We start from the raw sequence: 25,504 nt of genomic DNA, 5'->3' as shown, positions 1-25,504 counted from the left end.
TTTGCTACTCATTGAGAGCTATCCTACAGGGAGGAGAAAGAAACAAAACCCCAGTCAGTCTTGGACACCAGTTAATAACTGTGGTACTACCAAGGATATTTGAATCTTTATAGCTACAAGTGTGTTTTTTTTTTTAATCTGTGGGTATGTATCATACCCACTTTACCCAGCCGCTTTATCGTCACTGAAGATTTCTCATGGCTACATGTCATTCTTGTAAACTTAGAGCAAAGAAAGCTCCAGTACTTAACTGTAAGAGTCATTTCAACCTCCAAATAAAACCCCTTCCATAAACCACACCAAACCCTGGACTATGTGAAAGACAGTGACTTACTGCCTAGAATAATCTATATGCAACAGGAAAGAAAGCACAAAGGTGTCATCAAGAAGCAGCCTGGGCCAGCATGGGAACCAGTCAGACGAGCGTTTTGATCAGGGTACAGAAATAGGAACATTAACTTCCCCAACTCTCCAGGACACCCACGTCTCTTCCTGTTTAACAATCTACTCGGGCTTATTTTTTGGGTTCCTCTACACCTGCTGCTGCTGCTGCTAAGTCGCTTCAGTCGTGTCCGACTCCGTGCAACCCCATAGACGGCAGCCTGCCAGGCTCCGCCATCCCTGGGATTCTCCAGGCAAGAACACTGGAGTGGCTTGCCATTTCCTTCTCCAATGCATGACAGTGAAAAGTGAAAGTGAAGTCGCTCAGTCATATCCAACTCTCCGCGACCCCATAGACTGCAGCCTACCAGGCTCCCCTGTCCATGGGATCCTCCAAGCAAGAGCACTGGAGTGGGGTGCCATTGCCTTCTCTATACCTACATCAAGATTTTGGATTGAATCTATAAAATAAATTTAGCACTTTTATGTAAAAGGACTCTGACTGTGATAACAAAACAAGCTACAGGAGCCTTAGCCACCCTACCCAAGCACCAAGGAAATGGTCAAACTACATACACCCCGTGCTGTCCTGCAGCCATCACTCACGTCCGCTCCCCTCTCACCCAAACGAGGGCTGGTTAGATTCACCCCTTGCCTTTCCCATTCAGCCAGGTTCTGCCATGACCTTGGAGACCTGGAGCTGACAACGGTGATAAAATACACAGCAGAGTCTTAAATCGCAAATAGGCTCTGGGTATTCCCCCTTTCTGCTGAGCCTAAAGACTTGTGAAGAACCTGCTGGCCAATGCAGGAGACACTAGAGATGCAGGTTCAATCCCTGGGTCAGGAAGATCCCCTGGAGTTGGAAATGGCAACCCATGCTCGTATTCTTGCCTGGAGAATCCCATGGACAGAGGAGCCCGGAGGGCTACAGTCCATGGAGTCGCAAAGAGTTAGACACGACTCAGAGACTGAGCATGCACACACACACACAAAGACGTTTTCAGACGACTTCCCACACTGATTAGGATGCAAAGAAATATGCCATGGTAGACAGATATTTTAGAATCTTAATTGTATAACAGCATTTGTGACATTTTCTGGTAACTAAACAAGTTACTGCTGCTGCTGCTAAGTCACTTCAGTCGTGTCTGACTCTACGCGACCCCACAGACGGCAGCCCACCAGGCTCCCCCGTCCCTGGGATTCTCCAGGCAAGAACACTGGAGTGGGTTGCCATTTCCTTCTCCAACGCATGAAAGTGAAAAGTGAAAGTGAAGTCGCTCAGTCGTGTCTGACTCTTTGAGACCCCATGGATGGCAGCCTACCAGGCTCCTCTGTCCATGGGATTTTCCAGGCAAGAGTACTGGAGTGGGGTGTCATCGCCTTCTCCAAAACAAGAGTTAGGGGAGGTGTAACTGCAAGTGTCTAGGGCTCATCATGACAGAGCAGCAGAGGGAAAACAACCTCACTGGCCCCTACCTGGAGTGGAGCCTGATCACACTGATATCAGAATATGCTGAAGTTTAGCAGCCAGATCAGAGATTGGGAGCTGAAATACTTTAGAAAGCATTTTGTTTAACCTAAATATTTTTTGAGTGATGGAACTGAAAATAAGCACCAGTCAGTCACACGTCAGATCCGAGAGTAGCGCTTATGTTCCACTTGGAAATTCCTACTTCACTTCCTACCAACATGCTCTCCGTAAGGAAGTGGCAGAAAGCACTGTCCCCTCACCCCCAGGCTGCGCTTTCACACATATGCAAGGACGGCAACCACAAAAATTCAGTCCAGGAGAGTCATACACACATACACACACACAACCAGATATCCAGCCATGTGCTAGGAAATAAACAGCTAAGGCTGAAGCAGGAGGTCCTCGATTTGCATGGAGTGAACGTTCCCACCATGGCTGATTTCAAGATACCACGATGATGTCAGCTGGACTGCAAAATTGAAAATGATCAACGAGACTCATGAACCAATGCTGAGTTAGCACAACATATCACTGAGAAAAGATCTTTCTTTAGTAAGGCTCTTTATTTAGAGATTGCACTCAAAGTGTATTTTTTTTTTTTGAGGGGGGTGGTTGGGGTGATGATACAATAGAGGAAAAGGGGGCTCAATTCTTATGAGAGCTGTCAACTTTTTCAATTTATCTTGGCCTTCATGTAAATGAAACAGAAACACTCAAATGCCTGTGTACTATTAAGTAACAATAACCTGTTCATAATCAGATTTTAGGGATCTTCAAAACTAGGGATTCTGTTTATATACATCTAAATACAGTCTAACTGAACATGTGTAGCAGATTTTGTTTAAACCAGTCAGCCTCCTTTAAATAAGTGCCCTAAGTTAAAACCAGTGATAAGAATTCAAATTTTGGCACAGGAGTCCCAGAAGACTGAAAAACCACCTGTGTCTAAAGAAGTTAGGTCTAACCTGGGGAAAAAGGGCTGCAATTTCAAAAATCATTTGACAATGTCAACTGAACTGAAATTGTTACTTCTCAATTTGGTCTGTTTAAAGACCAATATTTTACTTTTGGAATTCCCTTGTGGCTCAGACAGTAAAGAATCTGCCTGAAATGCGGGAGACCCAGGTTCGATCCCTGGTTTGGGAAGATCCCCTGAATGAGGGCATGGCAACACACTCCAGTATTCCTGCCTGGAGAATCCCCATTGACAGAGGAGCCTGGTGGGCTACAATCCAAGGGAACACAAAGAGTCAGACACGACAGAGCGACTAAGCACAGAACATATTACTCTTATGCTCTCTGACAGATGTAAGACAGCTGTCTTTCTAAAACTATCATTTTTGAGTGAAAGAAAATACAATCCAAAAGCTAAGAAGATAAATTAAAAGGAAACAATACAGTCATATTCTAGTTTCCGTCACTTTTCATGTATCAACAGGCTTTAAACAAAGTGAACCCTTCTAATCTCTTTACAATCCTTTAAAATAAAATGTTTGAAATCATAATGCTGCTGCTGCTGCTGCTAAGTCACTTCAGTCGTGTCCAACTCTGTGTGACCCCATAGACAGCAGCCCACCAGGCTCCCCTGTCCCTGGGATTCTCCAGGCAAGAATACTGGAGTGGGTTGCCATTTCCTTCTCCAATGCATGAAGGTGAAAAGTGAAAGTGAAGTCGCTCAGTCGTGTCCAACTCTGAGCGACCCCATGGACTGCAGCCTACCGGGCTCCTCCATCCATGGGATTTTCCAGGCAAGAGTACTAGAGTGGGGTGCCATCGCCTTCTCCATATGTTTCCCTAAAAACTGAATTCTAGACTTTTCACACATGTCCTGGGTTGGAAAGGTATTTTACGGAGTCTCTTTTTTATGATAGGAAGGCAAGTGTAATACTCACTTTCTGAATTACCCCTTTACAGTCATGAGACAAGGCCAGGTTTGAAAGAATCATGAACACTGCCTGCTGAACAGCCGTGTTCTCTGGAGGCACCTGGGAAGCCATCTTCAGGATACACAGCATCAGGGAGCTGCCGGGGGCCCCTCGGTGTGCGGCTTGAACAGGATGCTGTCCATAACTTGACCAACAGAGGGAACTGCAACCTTCAAAAACAACAGCCGTTACAAGGTGGCTCAGCTTCACACTTTGGTTCAACCACCTGAGTGGTGAGCTCATCCGTCTGTGGAAGGACTCGGTCATTAACCTGTCAACTGCAATTGCCCTAAAGGCTGGTGCTGGTGACCTAATGGACTGAGGGCCTGGCGATCTCAATACAGCACTGAAAGCACTGTGGCTCCTGCCTCCATTTTACAGAAGGAAAAAATCAAGGAATACCATAATCTGGGGCGGGGGCAGGGGGAGGACAAACGCCACCAGGACGGGAGGCTCCAGAGCGGAGGGCGAGGTCAGACTCTGAGGAGTAAGCCACCCTCAGCACAGCAGTGATGAGATGGGCTGTGTACTGTCCCCAGTTCTGGTCCCTTCTGTCTTTTGATATTTGGAAAAGCCAACTGCTGAGCTGCTGAATGTTGCTAGACTTGCTGGTTAAACCTCAACTCTGTGCCCCTAAGTTTACATGGGAAATGCATACTGCCCACAGGCCCCCACTTTCCTTTCTTTTGCTCAGAGAGTGTTTTTCACAGCTTCTCCTCCCTTCCCAAGTCGTCGCCTGCCTGCCTTTCTCACTCTCAGCTGTCGGCCACTAACAACAGGGCCCATGGGAGGCGCTCAATAAAACGCCTGTCAGAGGCATTAGAAAAAGAGGCACCCCAGTGACATCAACTGTCACCAAGCCACCCGATGCCAGGACCACCTGTCATCACACCAGTCTCCTGCTCTAGAATCTGTAACAGCTTAACCTATACCTGGTTTTTAAGGTCTTCCATCACACTTTTCCCTCTCCCAATTCTATTAAATCCAGTGTTCTCCTGCGGTATCATCAGGACAGTTTCTCCCTCTGTGCCCTGAGCTGTCTGATGATTCTTCTATCTCATCAAACCATTCACTCTTATAATCCCTACAGGAAAGCATACCTCTAACCAACACACCCTCAAAATAAGTGGAAGAAACACTGCAAAATGTATATTCATTTTTCTACCTTAACAACACTAGTACTTTAGTATATTACTGAAAGGCAGCATTGGGCTCAGTTTACCATTTGGGAAATTTGCGGTGTAGACACAAAGCAGCTGCAGCGCAACCTGCATCAGTGAGTCATCCATCAAGAGCCAAGGCCAGAGAGCGTGCAGGACAGGGGCCAGGTGAGCGTCCAGAGCCGCCCCCTGTGCGGGAAGAGAGGCAGGCGGAGTTAGTCGGAATAATGAAAAGACAAACAAAAATCAAAGCCAGAAAATCTGCACCAACACAGGAGACAAAAACAAAATTCATTTTGTTCTGATTGCAGAACAGAATCCCGTGGACAGGCTCAGCACCCTGCAACCAGGACTGCCCTGACCATGAGCCCCCCAGTCTCAGGAATTCCCTCCAACACTGGGTGACCAGGATATGCAACTCAGGTAAGAAATGTAGAAAAACAGCTTCTGAACACGTACATTAAGGAACACAGTAATATCCTACAGCACTGAATGAGCCCTTGCAAATGCTGTGATACAGTTAAGAAAAGGGATTCTCTGGTTAAGGAAACATGCTGATCAACTCTGAGTCCTCCCTGCCTGCTCTTCTCCTGTGTGCACATACATACCTAATGTGTGTGACCAGATAGATCAGAAGATCACTGCTTTTAAATGAGTTGAATATGGCAAAATCCAGTCAAAATATTATGCTATCTCAATAATTCTTAAGGAACTCAGTTTTTATTATGAAGATCACTGGGACAGTATTATGGATAAAATATGACTATTGGCAGCAAATGCAGCAATTTCTTCATGAACAGACTGACTAAGCAGTTTGTAGACCCATGCATGCACACACACGTGGGCGTTCGTTCAATGCCCTCACAACTTCATGGAGGAAGAGAGAGGCGAGTTGTTCCCAACGCTGTTCCCCTTGCTCCCCACTCTCCACAGGCCTGGAGGGCAGCCCCACAACCACAGTGGACGACCACGTTCACTGTCTTGCGGAGAAGACAGAGCCAGGCAGGGATAAGCTCCTCCTCGACTCCACATGGCTCATGTGGGTCTCCTCCCATCTCTCCTTCCCGCCTGGCAGGGAGGACCCGGAGTCCCTCTTCTGGCAGCACTGATCCGTCCATCTGTGTCCTGGAAAGAGCCCGCTGCCTCCTCAGGGCTCTGAGTCCATCTAGGAGGTCGTTTCTTCCTCTCTTTAATAACTCATCCTCGATTTGCTCACTTCTGTCTATACTTAAGCACTACCTGTTAGAAAAGTCAACATATAGGCTAGCTTCCTTCACAGCTACATATTCTCAATTATAAATGATGCTTTTCATAAGTGAGCTCTTGCTGTCATTTCCCAACCATTATTTAATCTTCAATTTCTTTTCTGAACTGATGATGCTGGTAAAATTGTTCCTACCTTTGTAGCTGTGAAACCCTCAGGCACTGTGGCATCTATTAAAGGCTCTTTTTTCTTCATTTCCACGCAGCCCTTCTATCCTTTATTACCTAAAAACTCTCCAGCACTCCTTACACAGTCTCATTTTTAAATAGCTGAATTTTCCGAGGATAAGACCTAGGCTTTCACTACGTACTCTACTGGGAAATTTCAACAACAGTCATGGCTACAAACACCTCTATCCAGTGCTAACTCCTAAGACCCCCCAGTCTGTGCTGCTCCTCAGAGCCCCAGGCCCACGTGATCCACTGACTGCTGGCCGTTCTCCATCCCAATGTCCCACAGACAGGCAGACCCCACGTGAGCATCACTCACGGCTACATTCTGCTCAGTGACTCACGCCTACGTTACACTTGAGCCTGGAAGTTGTTCCACATGTCTTCATCAAGTCCGCCCCTCCCTCCCCGTTCTCCTCGTCACCTCTTGCCTGACCTGCACTGTCCCCCACCTCTAACCCTCAGTCCATCACCCTCCCCAGCCCTGGGCTCGTCCCAGCGTGAAAGCTCCTCGTTGTCACATGTTTACCAACATCAGGGTGGCATGGGCGTGGAGGACTTGCTGAGTCACCACAAGAGTGACCAACACTCAGTACTGGGAGTGTGTGACACCCCTCAGGTAAGTTGGAACAGGAAAAGAAATTAAGGCTTTCTGTCCCACAGAACTACATTTATCCTCGAGTCATCTGAATATTCTTCTTTAGACTTATTTGTTATTAAGCAACTTGGAAATGCACACGTGCTTTGACCTGTTCAGAGATTACACTTTCATAGCTGGCTAATGCGTTACAAATGTGAGCACTACATTTATACCCAGTACCCAGGCCAGCATCTCGTGACTCTACAGGCAGATGCTACCCGGGAAGTGTGCCAGAGTACTGCCTGAGTGACGTGTCGTGGATGAACACGAACTGCATCCAGCTGCAAGGACACCAGTAAATGTAGTAAGTGACATTACTAATGAAACATATCAATACTTAATTCCCATGGAATTGTTTTGAAATGTAAACTGTTAGGCATGTGTCCTGAGTAAATTATTTTATATGGCTTAAGGAATATGTGCTCCAAATGTTCATTTTCTAAGACATAGTATACTTTTTCCAGTTTTATCACAAGTAAAATAATGAAAGAGGTAATACTGAATAGCACATGGAACTCTGCTCAATGTGATATGGCAGCCTGGATGGGAGGGGAGTTTGGGGGAGAATTGGATACAGGTATACGTATGGCTGAGTCCCTTCGCTGTTCATCTGAAATTATCACAACACTGTGAATCAGGTATGCCCCAATACAAAACAAAAAGTTTAAAAAGTGGTAGGAAAATTTTTTTTTAAAAGAAAGCTTGCTTAAGTTATCTTTGACTTACTCATTTTCCACAGTGATTCTGTGTGGAGGTTAGTGCTTCAGAAGTGTCCCATCACTGACAAAGCAAATCAAAGTGTTCCAGACACTGTGTTCTGTGTAAGAGCCCCAACGGCTGTGTGAAATGACAGCACCAATGCTCACAGACAGAGCAAAACATCTGAAGGGTCCCGACAGAGGGGCTGTGCCAGGGGTCCCGAGAGCGGCAGAGCTGGGACTGAAGACCCTGCCCGACACCAACACAGCAATACCATCTCTGCTCTGAAGCAGGAGACATCCTCATCTTCTTTCCTGTGCGTAGGACACCTCCCCGTGGAGAAGTGTCTGACAACTGCCTAGGCAGAAAAAAGTCCTGCCTAGAAGACATACACAGCCATTCACGCCATCTTAGTTAAAATTAAATTAAAATTCATTTTGATATTTGGCAAAACTAATACAATTATGTAAAGTTTAAAAATAAAATAAAATTAAAAAAAAAAAAAAATTAAATTAAAAAAAAAAAAATGAAATGGCTAACAGTAGGAAAAAAGAGACTCAAGTTTGCTTTAGCTGCCTGAAGTCAAAGTTTCAGGAATGAAGTTAAAATGCTCACACGAACAAGAAATGTCATCTGGGCTGACGAACAACAGTAAGATTAGGTGCGTTCTTTTCTGAAATCAACGCTGAGCTTATGAACCAATCAACCATGCATCTAAGGAAACTTCAAAGAGCTTTCCAGTTGCCCTAATTATCTCATATGAAATTTAAACTGTTCCATAACAGCACTGCTTTCAAAACTGAGAAGTAGCTCTACTTACTTTACATTCTTCATTCTGATAAAGACAGTTTCTTAGGAGCTGCATGGCAATGCTTAATTCTTTAATAAAACCATCCTCCTGTTTAAACAAAAAGCAGTTGAAAGATGTGAACAACAATGGCATATTCCACTTTTGCATACAATAGTTCCTTCTCCCTTGGGTCACCAGACACCACAGCTATGCTCTTTCTGTGGCCCGACCACCACGGCTTGGAGGGGACTGACAGGCTAACGATCTCTGAAAGATGATCACGTCTCGAGAAGCACACCCACCACAAAAAAGCTATTTCTGTTCTATCAGGCACAGAGGGACTGAGATATATGATAAGCTCCATACTTCATCTCAACAAAGTAAAGCACATACTGGCTGCTTTTCAATCGTATCAGGTGTTGGCTGACCTTCTCAATGATGAGGCAAAGGCCCTTTGCACGAGAGGAAAAAGGAAAAGAGGCAAGAAAAGAAACTGACAAACATATAAGTACCTAGACAGATAAAATGATTAAATAAGGCTTTTTCTCGGTTTCTTACTAGGTGCAGTAGAAACAAGTCATTACACAGACGCTGTAATAACGGTCTTAGATATGTAGATATGTTTATAAATACACACATCTTCATTTCCTCAATAAGCTTTTGTGGCAGATCTTTTTAACCATAATTATTATTATTAACCACTGCTATTATATAAAAACTGTTATTTTCAATAGTTGAGATATGGAAATAATCTAAAGGACTATTGACAGATGATGGATTAAAAAAATGTGGTGTATATATACAATGGAATATTAGCCAGCCACAAAAAAAATCTTGCAATCTGCAACAACAGGGATGAATTTTGAGGGTATTACGCTAAGTTAAATAAGCCAGACAGAGAAAGACAAGTGCTACATGATTATACTCATATGTGGAATATTTAAAAAAACAAAAAACCAAAATAAATGAACAAACCAAACTAGACCCAAAAAACAAAAAAGCACATAGACACAGAGACCAGAGGAGTGGTGACCAGGAAGGAAGGGATGAGGGGGAGGGCAAAAGTGGTAGAGGGAGTCAGCTGTTTGGTGATGGATGGAAACTAAATTTTTGGTGATGAGTAGGTATAGTATACACAGAAACAGATATCATGTAGTACAGATGAAACTGATATAACGTTATAAACCAAAGTTATTGCAATATAAAATACAGTTTTCTTAAAAACCTATGTTACATCAAGTTGACAGTGAACATGCAGCTTGTCATGAGTCCAGCAGACTCAGTGCTAAAAAGAGACACTGAGAGTCACCAAAGGAAATGAACTAATACTAGGAATACCAGTTCTGCAACTGCACAGACACAGGGCAAACAGTGGCTTTACCCATTACTGGTTCTATGATTATTGTCATGAGTGAACAGTGGATAATAAACATGAAGTGTTCAGAACAGTGCCTGCCATATAGAAAACACTTAGTAAGTTATTCTATTTCTAGTGAACCTATGAAAGATATTCTTTCTGTAGAATAAAAATTTATCTTACACATCCCAAAAGGCTTAAAACAACAACACATTATATAAATCTCACTTAAAGATCTTCAAGTGAGAAATAAGGTGACACACACACACACACACAAATAAATCCCAATGTAAACCTTCTAATGTAGAAATCCCATTAATTTATATGGCTGTACCTTTCCTCTAAAACACTCACTTCAACCAAACACGGGTGTCATTTATGAGCACAAGGACTCGAGAAATGGTCACCCCTGCCTCCCAGAGACTGAGAACTCAGTGACCTTTTTCCTCAGCGCTGCCCTTCCCGGCTTCAGAGAACCCAGGTTCAGCTGTGCATGAATGTGCTTCATCTGCTCCACGCAGCTGTCTACAAGATGGGCTGGAAAACAATGTCCAAAATAGTCAGAAAGATACTTTATTTCCAAATAAGTTAAAACTATATACAACAATCAAATTTCTCAAAAAAGTGATATTTTCTGTTTCTGACCAATTCTATTTTCACATTTTCAGTGAGACATTAATGAACAAGAGGATAAAAACACAAGAGAACTACAATGCTAAAACCCGCTTGTTTTTAACTTATTACTACTCTTTGCACATCTCATCTATGTTGGAGGCATGTGGAGTTTCAGTAGCAAAGTTACAACTGAAATTAGTGGACTTGATATTCTCTTTCATGTCAAACACCTGTGTTCCCTGAATCTGGATGAGAAATTACAACACTTCAGGGGGAAATTGATATGAAAATATAGGCTCATCTAATACGGTTGTTATTCCTATCGAAACTACATGTTTTCTTTGTGTGTGCAATATGTGCTTGTGGTTAACATGTGATTATCATGAAACTGAGTGATACGTTACATTAAAACACTTCTCTAACATTTAATAGATTCTCTAGAGAAAGACTCATCACACAAACAGTAGTCCACATGTGTAATCTTATTTTAAAAGAAATGCGTGTCTGGACTTCCTCCCCATTTAGGCCGCCACAGAGGGCTGAGGGGCACTTCCTGTGCCGTGCAGCCGGTCCTCCCTAGCTGTCTGTCTGTACACGGTGGTGTACGTGTGTCAGTCCCGTCTCCTAGTTCTTCCCAGCCTCCGCCCTCCCTTGGTATCCACACGTTTGTTCTCTACATTGGTGTCCCTATTTCTGCTTTGCAAATAAAACTATGGAATGCACAGAAATTTTTTTAAAAAGCAAAGCATGTTTACTATGTTTCTGTATGGGGGGGAATTATTCTTTTTAGTGACACTAAGATTTTAAGTTCTTTACACCTAAAATAAACAGGCAGTAAAATATACAAATTAAAAACAGCTGAGGTGTCAGGTGGCTCACCCTTCAGCGCATGTCTCTGTGCTCTTCTGCTGACGGCCAGAAGCGACATCAGTGCGTTCGCAGCGACCCTCTTCAGGACATCTTTGGAGGTTTTCCCCTCATAGCACTGCAAAGAATGCAAATCAAACTGCCTTCGAGAAAAACTTAGGCTGGAGCAAAACACTTGTGAATGAAAAGATGCGTTCTACTTAAGAGCTATCATTAGTTTTCAACTGCCTCATGAAATCCACTAGAATTTGATAAATCATTAAGATTTGAGAATGTTCTGTGTGGATGAGACTGAATAAGACATTTATAATACAGAGAAGACCGAAAATCATTCTCAAAGACTAACCTCTAAAGAAAAAAGCTATGTTGAATATTAACATACAGCAAGTTTAAGCACTTAATCCAATTCCACACATATATACACACACACACACACACACATACACACACATATATATATATACACACACACACACACATGTAATTTATTTAAAAGACCTCTTAGAAAACAGAAGAATTGGAGAATGATTATCAAATTCCTTTCTTCCATTATTTAAATGGTCGTAATAAGCATTGTTTTTTAATTCGAATGACTGAATAAAATTCTTACAAGACCAAGACTGAAAGTAAATTATTTAAAAACTAAACCAAATTTAAAAAAATCAAGAAACATTAACCTGAAGAATGACTTCAGTAAGTCGTTCTAGTGAGTTCTGACTTTCCTGGGTTTTGTCAAGAAGTGAAGCCACTGTTGGACTGTGGCATAAGCTTGTTTTCTCCTCATCCTGGAGACGCCTTTTTGCTTCTTCGGTCAAGAGAACAGAAAGGAACTGCAGGCTGGCGGTGTACAGAGCGGGGCTTGTGGTAGACAAACGCGCACACCTGCAGAATGTATCTGAAAGATAGTTTCATGTGTAAACGACTGGAAACATCTTCAAAATTAAAGAAGTCAGTCAAATTTATTTGAGTAACAAAGTTTATAGGTTTCTTAATCCTAATGAACTTTATTAGCACAACAATAACTGCAGTGTTTAAAGGTAAATTAAATAGTACCAAGACAACCTATTGATCAAGAAATTGATTTCATTTTCATTTTGTTCTTTTCACATAGGTTCCTGTTTATAAGAATGTGAGTGTGTGTAAATAAGGGATTATCTTAATTTTATAAGCAAAAACACCCTGAGCCCAGCAAGACCATCTCCTTACCGATCACCGCTGCCCAAGACCGGGCCAGACCCAGGGTAACATATGGGAAAGAGGCAGGGCCAGCTCGCCTCAGCAGTGCGGCCAGAAGGTTGAACAGATGAGTCCATGTCTGATAAAAAGCTGACCTTAACTCTACATCTGTAAAAAACATCAATCAAAATGTTTCGACTTATTAACACAAAGAAGAAAAAGAACCTTTTGAAAAATAAACCTCACCAAGACACTTTACTACACAACGTAAAAATCACCTCTTGCTCCCTGGGGTGGGTCTCACCCTATTCTCCATAGAGAACGCATGGTGTAACCTCGCTAGCTCATTGGACATCACTGCCACTTGTCAAACTTGCATGTAAGTAACTATTTCTGCTTTATTGACTATGCCAAAGCCTTTGACTGTGTGGATCACAATAAACTGTGGAAAATTCTGAAAGAGATGGGAATACCAGACCACCTGATCTGCCTCTTGAGAAATCTGTATGCAGGTCAGGAAGCAACAGTTAGAACTGGACATGGAACAACACACTGGTTCCAAATAGGAAAAGGAGTACGTCAAGGCTGTATATTGTCACCCTGTTTATTTAACTTATATGCAGAGTACATCATGAGAAACGCTGGACTGGAAGCAACACAAGCTGGAATCAAGACTGCCGGGAGAAATATCAATAACCTCAGATATGCAGATGACACCACCCTTATGGCAGAAAGTGAAGAGGCACTAAAAAGCCTCTTGATGAAAGTGAAAGTGGAGGGTGAAAAAGTTGGCTTAAAGCTCAACATTCAGAAAATGAAGATCATGGCATCCGGTCCCACCACTTCATGGGAAACAGATGGGGAAACAGTGGAAACAGTGGCAGACTTTATTTTTTTGGGCTCCAAAATCACTGCAGATGGTGACTGCAGCCATGAAATTAAAAGACGCTTACTCCTTGGAAGGAAAGTTATGACCAACCTAGATAGCATATTCAAAAGCAGAGACATCACTTTGCCAACAAAGGTCCATCTAGTCAAGGCTATGGTTTTTCCTGTGGTCATGTATGGATGTGAGAGTTGGACTGTGAAGAAGGCTGAGCGCTGAAGAATTGATGTTTTTGAACTGTGGTGTTGGAGAAGACTCTTGAGAGTCCCTTGGACTGCAAGGAGATCCAACCAGTCCATTCTGAAGGAGATCAGCCCTGGGATTTCTTGGGAAGGAATGATGCTAAAGCTGAAACTCCAGTACTTTGGCCACCTCATGCGAAGAGTTGACTCATTGGAAAAGACTCTGATGCTGGCAGGGATTGGGGGCAGGAGGAGAAGGGGACGACAGAGGATGAGATGGCTGGATGGCATCACTGACTCGATGGACGTGAGTCTGGGTGAACTCCGGGAGTTGGTGATGGACAGGGAGGCCTGGTGTGCTGCGATTCATGGGGTCGCAAAGAGTCGGACACGACTGAGCGACTGAACTGAACTGAACTGAACTACTGCTCCCCTAGCACTGGGTGACGCAATGCTGATGAGACTCTGCAGACTGCCTTTGCTGGGCATTGTAAACCACTTCACCTACCAGACCCAAAACCTGCAAAGCGATAAATGCAAAGGACTAAACAAGAATGAGCTAATGGGCAAAGAGAATTACCAAACGAATGATTACTTCATTATAAACTCTTTCAGACAACTATCATATTTTAATTTTGATAAAGAAGTTACGTTGCTTTAGTTTTCCCCACTACTAAGCTCTATATTCAGCATTTCATTAGAGCATATTTTTTAAGAATTGCAGACCTTTGGAGATTTCTGATATTATATTCTGGACTTGCTTATACTTGTTATTTAGCCATAGCTTATAAGAATAATTAACACCTAACACTCACTGTACTTTATAACATTACATAAAGAACTTTACCCTCATTTAAAATGACAGCACAGGGGAACGGCCCTTCACTATACTGCGTACTTGCCTCAAACGGTCTCCTGGAGCCACTTAAAATATCCAACCTGTAAGACACTTTATGAAAAGTCTTCCAAAAACACTAGCAAAGAACAACCCAAAATGTGACCTTGATCTGAATACTTGGTGCAAAGTTAAGACTTTTTCCTCAGTATTATTTACTGTCCTTCTAAACCAAAAAAAAATAAAAATAAAGCTCACTGTGGAGGGAGGTGGGAGGGGGGTTCAGGATAGGGAACACATGTACACCCATGGTTGATTCATGTCAATGTATGGCAAAAACACTACAATATTATAAAGTAATTAGCCTCCAATTAAAATAATTAATTTAAAAATAAATAAATAAAGCTCACCTAATATATCTTTGGTGCATAGGGTGAGAACTTGGATGATGTTTGGGATAAGAGGTTTCAGAAGCTCATCCTGAATCACAAGGTCAGGATCCACCAATAAACATGACTGCAGGAGCCGGGATAAGGAGGACAAGTATTCCAGGAGAAAGGACACCTGCCCGAAAGAGGAGATCCAGTAAAAAACAGAGCACATCATACGAAAAGCCCATCTCAGTGATGAAGTATCACTTCTTTATAATACAAGTTAATAAAAAGTCATAAAATATTCATCATAATTTTCAAAGACCTAAAACAAACGCACAGCAGACAAAGCATTATTTTTCTCATAAGCATGTCACTAACGGTCACATTAACAGTGTCAACTATAATTATACCAAACAAAACATCGTTTTCAAAGCCAAATTCTGAATTCTATTTACAGAGTTTAGAAAGTCTTTATGGTTTTCAAATAGCTAAACTGTGGAGTCAAAATTCTGGAAGAAGCAAAAAAAGCAATCCAAAGCTCTACAATTCTGTAAAGAAAGATTATAACATATTCTTCAAGGTATAGAATTGAGGGGTAGGAGAAGTCAGCCTAACAGCCTAGTGATCATTACAAATAAAATGAAAACATGTCTGATTTTGCCCTCAACTATCCTTCAGCATAAAAATACTATTCTTAGTTTTAAAAGAACAATTAAATCCTCCCTAAAATTACCAATAAAACCACCTTTGGAATGTTGCTTGATACTAATACTATAAGAAGTATTAATGGGCAAAAATACTGGAAAAAAAAAAAAAAGCAACAATTCTCTGGGTATGTAATAAGAAAGAACAAACTGTGATGACTTCTCTCTCCACCATGCCCAGGCAATGCAACAGTCCATAGAAATGAACTTCACAGACACATTCCGATGCCTCTCTTTTTGTACATGTGTGCACACACACACACACTCACAGTTTTTCCTCCCAGGTTACTGTAAGAGTCAGGGACTGCCAGGCATTTGTTGGGGCGTAAGTACCTACAGGGCTTCCCTCATAACTCAATAGTAGTAAAGAATCCACCTGTCAATGCAGGAGACACAGGTTTGCTCCCTGGGTCAGGAAGATACCCTGGAGGAGGAAATGGCAACCCACTCCAGTATTCTTGCCTGGAAAATCCCATGGACAGAGGAGCCTGGCAGGCGATAGTCCACAGCTTTGCAATAGATGCAGATACAACTCAGCGACTAAACAACACCATAAAGTGCCTCTATGGTGAATGGCGTCAGACTACTTCCAAAGAGTTCTTCTGTCCTACTTCTCTGGATGAAAGGTACTCCCTTTATCTAATCTGTGGACACATTTTACATAAAAGTACAGGTGGCTCTACGTTTTTCCTGTCGGGTGAAATGCAAGCAGTTTGTGAAATTTAATTTCCTTATCGCTGTGAAATACTTCCTGACCCCTTGCTAGGCCACACCACAGCAGTTACAGTGAATCTGCCCTCTGGGTGTGTACTGTGACCGTGAACAGACAATCCAAGGGAGGGGAGAGCCTGCAGGAAGCCTGAGCAAGAACACCTGAGCTGTCAGATTCTCCTGTGAACTACAATATCGAAGATGCAATCAGCTACCTGTAGGATAGTTCATAAAGTAACTTTTTTTCTTATGTTTGAAACTCTTTAAAAAAAAAAAAAAGCCCAACCAAGCGACCCCCAGCTTCAGCACCTCATGTCTCTGTCCCCCATAGAGCTCCGCTGCACGCTCTGCCTCGCCACCACAGCCTGTCTCCTCAGCTCTGCTCACATCTCACCTTGATGAGGCTTTTTCTGAGGTCTCACCCATCCTCACTGACTCTTTATATTCGTCACCACCTGATAAAACCTGTAACTGTTATTTACTGTTTACTGTCTCCTGTTCCGAGGATCCAGGCTCTGTGGGCAGGGGCATGCCTGCTCTGTTCACAGAGGCACCACTAGTGCCTACAGCACAATACAGTGGGGTGTATGTTCCAGAGTTTTCTGGAATGAATGAATCATCTTATTAAGGACAAAAAGGGAAGAAGCAGTCAGTCTACACAGGCCACATAGTGCAAGAGTAAGACTGTGAATTCCAGAAGCAGCCTGCACGGGCTGGAATCCTGGCCCTGCCTCTCACTGTGGGAGCCATCCTGGGCAAGCTCTCCATCTCTGGGCTCGTCGTTTCTTTTATAAAACAGGCACTAATGGCACTTCCACCTTCACGGAGCCCTGGATGCTCTGGCCTCATCTCCCCCTTGCAGACTCTGCTCCAGCCGCTCCGTGCTGTTTCCTGAATAGGGCAACTCTCAGGGGCCCCGCGAGGCCCCATGGATTGGCTTCCTCACTCACTTCAGGCCACACATCACTGTCTGAAAGCCTCTCCCTGAGCACCTGACACAGAAAAGCCCTGCCCTGCCAGCTCTGACGCTACTTCCTGTTCCTCCTTTAGTTTTTCTTCTTAGATGTCTATCTAAGACATCATCAGGCATATATGTATTTGATCACTGTCTATACTCCCAACTTGAGGGGAAGGTTCTCTGTTGTATTCATTTAGGGAAGATCCTGCTACTCGGTAGGCCCCCAATAAAGATATGCTGGATGGACAGGAAGAAAAATGGAGGTGATGGCCAATACGCAAACAAGCACACTCACAAGTGGAAGTGCTGCACTGGGCCAGTGTTTGGAAGATGATATACAGTGGTACCCAGCCTTGTAGGACGTGGTCTGCCTTACGCAGAAAGCTTGAAGAAGACATCACAGAGCAAGAGATACTGGTCTGGCCCACCTTTATTATCTCTCACCCCAAACAAATCTTGTGGCCCTTTTTAAAAATCTGATCTTAAGATATCATTTCTATTAGCAACAACTTCACTAAATATCTGTGAACAAACAAACATAAATTTCTCCTTATTAAACTGAGCTTTGAAAATACACAGAATTTACTAAGTATTTCTACAACTTTAATTTAGGTAGAAATAACAGAGATATCCTAAAATCACAGAGGGGGAAGGTGGGCTATACAATGAACATTTCCCTTTGTCTAATACAGTGCTCAAAGGTACCCAGATCCTTGATGAAATATGTCCAGCTGGCTAATGATGGAACCAGGCATAGAATCTAGGACTTGAAACCTTTCACTGCTCTTTACTACCATTCAGAGATGTCTCCGGTTGAAATATTAAGTAACCTATTTCAAATAACCTCATCATACCATGTATACCCTAAGAGACTTTCACTCCTCTCCTGTGGTATGTCCTCCAGAACTTCTGTTTTTGGCACTGAAGGCTACAGAAACGCACACAGACGAGGTGAGAGGGAGACGTGGGCGCTCACCTGAGCCTGAGTGTGTTCAGCAGGAAGAGACGTAGGCAGCGAGGCCTGGAGCTCCTGGACACTTGTCTCTAGGAGGGTGGCAACTGCGATGCTGTGAAGGAAGAAAAAAGCACCCTTCAGACCATCAGGATGCTTGTTACTGAAGACAAACAAATCAGAATTTACAGTTTGGATATGACCATGAACAGAACTCAAGAAAAGGGATTTTTATGAAATGAAGGAAATAAATGTTTATAAAAAGTTTCCCTAAAATATTTCAGAACATGGGAAAAGATATCATCAACTAAATGTCAGAAACCAAGAATTCTAAGGAAAATATATAATGAAACCCATTACAAGCAGAATATAATAAAGTCCTTTCAGAAGGAAAAGACAAACAAGAGAAAGAGCTTGGTGCTTATGTCCCTATTTAAAATAGGAAAAACACTTTCAAGGAAGTAAGTTCTGATTTAGAAAGTAAAAACCAAAAAAAAGAAAAAAAAAACAGCAAAAAAATTTAAGTCAGAAATAACAAGGATGGAAATATAAGCCTTTCCTATAAGATTCTTTAATACCTCTGTGCCCTCAACGTCACGACAGACTCTTAACAGACTCTGCAGAAGCAAAAATATTCCTAACACTCCATTTTGACCATTTTTGAGATAGGAAACATTCAAGAAGGAAAGACAATCACCTAGCAGTTTCGTTTTCCAAGTCTAGTAGGACAAGAGATGTAAACAGACCAAAGTCTCATCTTGCTGCCTACTATAAAGGGTAGAGTAAAGAAACGGACACCACTGAGAAAGTGAAGCACCACAGACTTCTTTCTCTTGAGACTGCTCTTATCCCAAAAAGAAAGAGAAAGCGCTGTGCTTTGGCAAAGAGAAGGAAGACAATTCAGAGAATGGATGTTCAAAGGGCAGAAACAGAGAGAAATGCAAATGAACAGGAGGTGGGTATACGTGGCTGGAATAAGCAGGATGTCAGGAGGGAAGGAACACTTCACTCAAGGTAAGAGAGTATCGTAGACAACACCTCTTTTTAATCCTAACAGTCATCCCATTAACTAGTGTTATTAATGATGCATCAGAGATTAAAGTGTCTTTCCCAAGGCCGCAACACTAGTGAGAGAATGAACCATAATCAGGACCTAAGTTGGACTGAATCCAATTTCCTTGGCCTTTTAACTATACCATACAGCCAATCACAAAATCAGAAAAAGTCCGGTCAGATGCCAATTAATATTGGATACATCAAAGAACCAAATCATGATTTCCTTAAATTTTATCAGACTACTTTCTATTAAAACTTTCAGCCTATATGTTCAACCATAACTAAACAATTCCAAATGGATTTTAAAAATGACTTTTCAACCCAATGACGTTATTCTGATATGACCACTAGGGAAATGAACCCCAGAACTCCTTCACTTGCATTCTGAACAATCAGGGAGACTTGTATCATATTCCTTTAGTGGGGCAGAGGACAAACTTCTGAGTTTTAAAATATCAGGATGGGGTAAGGGAAGTTTAACAGTTAGTGAAACAAAGCAATGCAAATGCTTTAACAGATGAAAATAAAAACTGTCCAGACAAATCTGGCAAAAGGAAAAACCTCAGTCTCCCTGCTTCCCTGGGAGTGTTTATCTCTTACCTACAGAGAAGCTCAATGAGACGGGTTCGTCGGAAAGCGCCGGCAGTGTCGCCTGGAGTGGCCACCAAGAGGCTGTCTAGGAGGCTGCACATCGCGGAGAGGAGGGGCGGGGTGACAAACACACACTGCCTGGGCAGAGGAGCAGAGAGGGGTGAATCAGGAGGAAGCCGTGGAGATGCAGCTTCACGCTGACCTATTATTGAGATAGGTGTGAAAATTATCACCATTTTGTTAGCTTGTGGTTACATACAAAATTCACAAGTTCTGATAATCAGATGAAAGTTTCTAAACGTGCTAAAGAGAGACAGCTGGGGAATTCCCCTAACTGCTCGGCACACCTCAACCATGAGGCCAGCGTGTCAGACACCCAGCTCCTCCAGAGTGTGTGTGTGTGTGTGTGCACATGCACGTACGCGTATGCATGTACATGCATGTTATCTGAGGGATTCCCTGGGTGCCAATGTACTGGCCAAGATGAGAAGGGCAGGGCCTGGTTTTGTCTCACGCACTCAGACACTGGGTAACAAACAGATGCACCACAATTCTTGTCTTTTAAACTAAGGGCCAGAAGTGTTTCTGCACTCAAAATATTTTTAGATTTTAGAAAAGTAATAAGGTACATGTATCCTCATGCTCAGGGGTAAAGGATCCACCTGCCCATGCAGGAGACATGGGTTCAATCTCTGGGTCAGGAATATCCCTTGGAGAAGGAAATGGCAACCCACTCCAGTACTCCTGCCTGGGAAATTCCATGGGCAGAGGAGCCTGGTGGGCAATGGTTCATGGGGTCTCAAAAGAGTCAGACAAGACATAACAACTAAACAACAACCACCACTCTACACTAATTAACACCCCCAGTGGAATCTTGGGCAACGCCCCACAAGGAAACAAATCTTGCTGCAGTGCAGCAGACACAGAATCAAAACAAGTAGGACAAACATATCAGCAAGTACAACTTCCAACTAGAATTGGTCAGATTTTGTAGCCAAATGTATTCAGGCACAGCTAAGGCTTACTGCCACCTGAGTTCTGAGAAAATTTTTCACTTTCAGAAATTCTGGATTTTAGAACTGAAGATACAAGAGTATGGAACTTTCCTAGAAGACTCGGCAAGGGACTGTTAACAAGACAGTTTAATCTGCCTCAAGACTCCCTCATGACCTTTATTTTTTATTTCTATTTTAAGGAAACATTCTATTTTGAATAAACCAAACTTACACAAAACTACAAAAAAAATTCCCGAGATACCCTTACCCTGACCCATAAATAAGATTCCATTTATATGAAACATCCCAAACTGGCAAATCTATAAAGAGGGAAAGCAGACTAGTGATTGCGGCAGGATGGGGAGAGCAGGGGAAATCAGGAGTGACTGCTAGCAGGAGCAAGGTTGTTCTGGGTGATAAAAGTGTTCTACAATTGACTGTGGTGATGTTTGCACAACTGTGTGAGTACATTAAAACCAAGGAATTGTACACTTATAAAGAGTGAACTGTATGAATGTGAATTATTATCTCAATAAAGCTGTTTAAAAAACAGTAACTCAACATACTCTTAGAAATAAATGTTCGTGAGATTTGTTATCAAATTTCATTTCATGCTCTGTGTTCTAAGCTACCTAAAACAACCTGAGTTTGCTTCTTTTGTTCTTAAGAGGATCAAATGAGTACTTTCTAAAATTAAACATTTTTATATGTTAACATGAATTACTAAAAACCAAACTGGGACACTGTTCAGGAAGTTCTGGAACAAACACTGTAATGAAAATTCAGAGTAAAGTCTTAGACAAATATTTCTGAAGTTTTAGACAGCATTTTCCCTGCAGATGCTCATATTTCTATGTTTAAAATTACCTTCTTTTTAGGTAGTATATTCATTACAGATTAGGGATTTAAAGCTACTGAATAAAGGTCTATCTACTGCCTTAGAAGAAACAAAAGCTAGCTGTAATCTATCAAATATATAAAGTGTGAAGCAAACAGAGCTGGCAACAGTCCCTAAAACAAAGAATAAAATTTACACATTGTCATTAATAAAAATAAATCCTAGGCTACTCATCACAACCTTCTTATAAAATAAGGACTCAAAATATTTTGTGCGCTTTAAAACGAAAGCATAGGCTTTGAAAAATCCTTATGACCCCACTTCTCATCACTTTCAAGTGGATTCACTTTTCAAGTGGCAAACTGAGGTGTGTTCCCAAAAGAACAGAAAAAAATGAAGCTAATTAACATCTATCAGTTCCTTGATTCAAATACCAAATACCCATTATTACCTAATAAGGAACCATATGGCAATCAGACTACTTGAAGGCCAAACTCCCATTTATTATTTAAGAGTATTTGTTTGTTAATTTCTGATGTACTTATTCTATTACGTTCTGTGACATTTCATTTTGTTCTTATCTGGACAGCTTGTTCTACAATTTAATTTGGTTCTTTTATCTAGACATTTACTTTCAAAATATCTGTCTGGACCAACTTTTCACTCTTCTTCCTGAAAGTAGAATGTCTTCATAAAAGGATACCTTGGGCCACCAGCTGGTCGTGTGTGACTTCAGGGTGAGGCACCATGGAGAGCACGAGGGACTGAAATTCAGCACTGCCCGAAGAAGCTGCCACCTAGGGATCAGCAAAGACAATTACTTTATACTTGGAGCACTCACTGGTTAACATCACCAACTGGGAAATGAAACACCAGCAACATACACACAAGATATCCTCACACAAAAAGATTTATCACAAAAGCACACTAGTTAGTATAACTGAAAAACACTCCATGTCTTGAGAGTCATAACAGTTTTTGGAATGGCATTTTCTGCTTCTTAGACCTGTTATAGTTTATGTAAATCAGTTAACTTAAAGGAGCAAAGTTTTGATTTGAAACTCATAGAGGATTTTAAGGTCCTGATAAAGCCCATTCCCAGGCTTCCCCAGTGGCGCAGCAGTAAAGAATCTGCCTGCAATACAGGAGATGCAGGAGACGTGGGTTCAACCCAGGGTCGAGAAGATTCCCGGAAGAGGCATGGCGATCCACTCCAGTACTCTTGCCTGGATAATCCCATGGACAGAGGAGCCTGGTGGGCTATAGTATATGGGGTTGCAAAGAGTTGGACACACGACTGAAGTGACTGAACATGCACGCAAAGCCCATTCCCACTTAACACGCAAATGTTGAGAGGCTAAGACGCATACTACTTTAACTATAAATTGTTGTGTCTTTAAGGTATTTTGCACTTCTTAATTCATAATAAAAGAGTCTTTTTAGTTTCAAATGGCACACACAAATTTAAATGGTGCCTATAAAAGAATTAGCAGAAGTATTAAAAGATTTTTCTCTATCTCTTCGCCTGTCACAAATGAACTGTTTTTAAAAATTAAGAACTATACTGACACTGTACTTCAGAAAACACTCTACAGTGTTAGATAGAAATTTTCACCAGAATTTCTATCATGTTTTTTGGAAACACTAAACAGGATAGAAATTCTGCAGAAAACAAACAGAATTTCACATGTAGGTTTACAGATTATAAAAATTATAAAGCTGAAAAAGCCCAAACTGTCAAGCACCTCCTGTGTAAAAATTACTGTGTTCTCCCATCAGTTTCTTTTCTCTGAGTCAGCATAAACTTCCCATACCTGGGTCAGCTCTAGGTCCATGCATGCACGCAAATAAGTTGTCAACAGAACTTAGGAATCAACCTACCACAAACCCAGACACTGTACAGCTCATGGTATCTGTACATTGATTCCGTATTTGTCCTAATCCTTAAAGTAGAGTACCTTAGACTTGATTTGACAGGATGAAAGCAAAACCCAAGGTGATTTTCATTTGCAGTTTCTGATATCAAAAAAAACAAGAATTTGAAGAAAATGGCACATGAAATTAATAGTTTTTAAAATTCCTCTTTCAACTTCTGACTTCGATCACCTCCCACCACTTGAAGTATGACATTATAGCAGCAACGACTAAGCGACAGAAAGCTGCAGCCAAAAGCTGTAAGTTGAGTGGATAAAGTCGTCTACAGATGGAGGCTAGATAAATCTCAGTCTAGATAAATCATTCATAAATAAGCATGTATTAAATGTCTTATTTTATATAACATTAGATCCACATAGAAGGAGGGGAAAACCTAAAGACATTTTAAAATTATATCTGCCTATAACTGGCTGTAAGAGATGTGTTTAAAAAAAAAAAAAAGAAATGTTCCTGTCAATGGACATCCAGATAACTTTCAGTCTGTGAAGCAACAGTCACACACTGAGACTGACATCACAACCACGCAGGAGCCACCAAACAAGCCTGGCTCCACCCACGAGCTCCCTCAGCTATAGGGGAAAAATTTAAGAGGACGAGGAATTGAAATCCTCTATCTTTTCACCGAACATCGCTTCAACTGACAAACACTCAAGGAGTCCTCTCTACTGATGAAAATGAAGATTACACTCACTGCAGGAAAAGAAAGCCTCTGAGGACCCACTAAATACCTGGCTCATTAGAAGAACGCAACAAACATCAGGCCTTAACAAACACTGGGCTCTTCCTCAGTATCAGCCGAAGAAGGGACAAACAAATTTTGAAAAATATGATTTTAGAAAATATTTAATGGCTGCATTCTAACTTATCCCACCCCATATGATTGATAAAACATAAGAACTTCTTTCTAGACCAATATACTGTGTTTTAAAAACTGACTGGGGTTATTTGTATTTCTATTAAACAATCTGCATTTTTAAAATTTGCTATATTAGCATGAAAGTATTAGTTGTTGAATCATGTCTGACTCTCCATGACCCCATGGACTATAACCAGCCAGGCTCTTCTGTCCATGGAATGCCCCAGGCAAGAAAACTCAAGTGGGTTGCCATTCCCTTCTCCAGGGCATCTTCCCAACCCAGGGATCGAACCCAGGTCTTGTGCATTGCAGGCATATTCTTTACCATCTGAGTCACCAAGGATTACTATTTTAATAGGTAAAAATGTATTAAGCTGACTTGCTCTATACTGCCCTCAAATCTTGCTTGCTTGAAAATAATCTCCAAAGGACATTCATTTGATCATATTTAATAATACACATAGATATGTGAATGTGTTATTTGTCATCCTGGTCTATAAAATAACTTTTAACTACCATCGAACAAATGTCAATTCATATTTCTCTAATATCAATTATAATGTTTCATAACATTTCACTCTGCTGAAGTATCTTTACATCTTTATAGCTATTACAGATTCTCTCTTCAAATCCATAAACCCAGACTCAGGTCTCCTGGTTAATCCCATCTGGTCACACCAGTAATCAAACTTAAGCCTTTCTCCCACACTCCAAACAACTCTATGCATTTTCTGAATATCTAATGCTTCCAGCACCACACAGCTTGGTATTCAGTTATTTTCTAATTATGCTTTATGTCTCATCTAGACTTTCAAATCTCATATGTGGGCACTGAATTCTAAGACATATTTGAGTATCGTTTTTAGCTCCTTGTAAATGCGTACATAATATAAAAAAGAAGGTGGTGATCCTTTAAAGCCCATCTCAATTGCCACTTATCACACAAAATCACACTCTATTTCATCATTCCTTTTCACCTAATCTCACTGCACCCTCACTGTCGCATCTATTTTGGCACAAGTCACATTTGCTTTGTGGTGAAGGGGCATGACATCACGGCCAACTTCTGGATTCAAATAACGCTCAACCAGTCAGCAGTGCTGGAACCCT

At 41.7% G+C, this 25,504-nt stretch overlaps 1 protein-coding gene across 9 annotated transcripts in view; it reads right to left on the bottom strand.

Moving 5' to 3' along the window:
* RTTN (rotatin) overlaps positions 1-25,504 on the bottom strand; it is a 123,313-nt gene that overhangs the window by 14,176 nt on the left and 83,633 nt on the right. For 8 of the 9 annotated variants that reach the window (XR_011563766.1, XM_070778671.1, XM_070778674.1 and 5 more), the window contains 11 exons: positions 22,307-22,400; positions 19,780-19,972; positions 18,148-18,238; positions 14,835-14,988; positions 12,552-12,689; positions 12,023-12,240; positions 11,358-11,463; positions 10,303-10,400; positions 8,537-8,614; positions 5,006-5,132; positions 3,751-3,953 (listed from right to left, as the gene is read on the bottom strand). Coding sequence is in view for 8 of the 9 variants with exons in the window: in XM_070778671.1 (XP_070634772.1) it covers positions 3,751-3,953; positions 5,006-5,132; positions 8,537-8,614; positions 10,303-10,400; positions 11,358-11,463; positions 12,023-12,240; positions 12,552-12,689; positions 14,835-14,988; positions 18,148-18,238; positions 19,780-19,972; positions 22,307-22,400 (1,500 nt within the window). In the remaining variant the exon portion in view is untranslated. Of the gene's footprint in view, positions 1-3,750; positions 3,954-5,005; positions 5,133-7,743; positions 8,096-8,536; positions 8,615-10,302; positions 10,401-11,357; positions 11,464-12,022; positions 12,241-12,551; positions 12,690-14,834; positions 14,989-18,147; positions 18,239-19,779; positions 19,973-22,306; positions 22,401-25,504 lie in introns of those variants that run through there. The other variant, XM_070778677.1, reaches the window with a different exon arrangement.

Source organism: Bos indicus, chromosome 24, assembly GCF_029378745.1.
Source record: "Bos indicus isolate NIAB-ARS_2022 breed Sahiwal x Tharparkar chromosome 24, NIAB-ARS_B.indTharparkar_mat_pri_1.0, whole genome shotgun sequence".
Classification (NCBI taxonomy): domain Eukaryota; kingdom Metazoa; phylum Chordata; class Mammalia; order Artiodactyla; family Bovidae; genus Bos; species Bos indicus.
The sequence above is the reverse complement of the archived record's forward strand: the minus strand, read 5'-3'. Positions and strand labels throughout refer to the sequence as shown.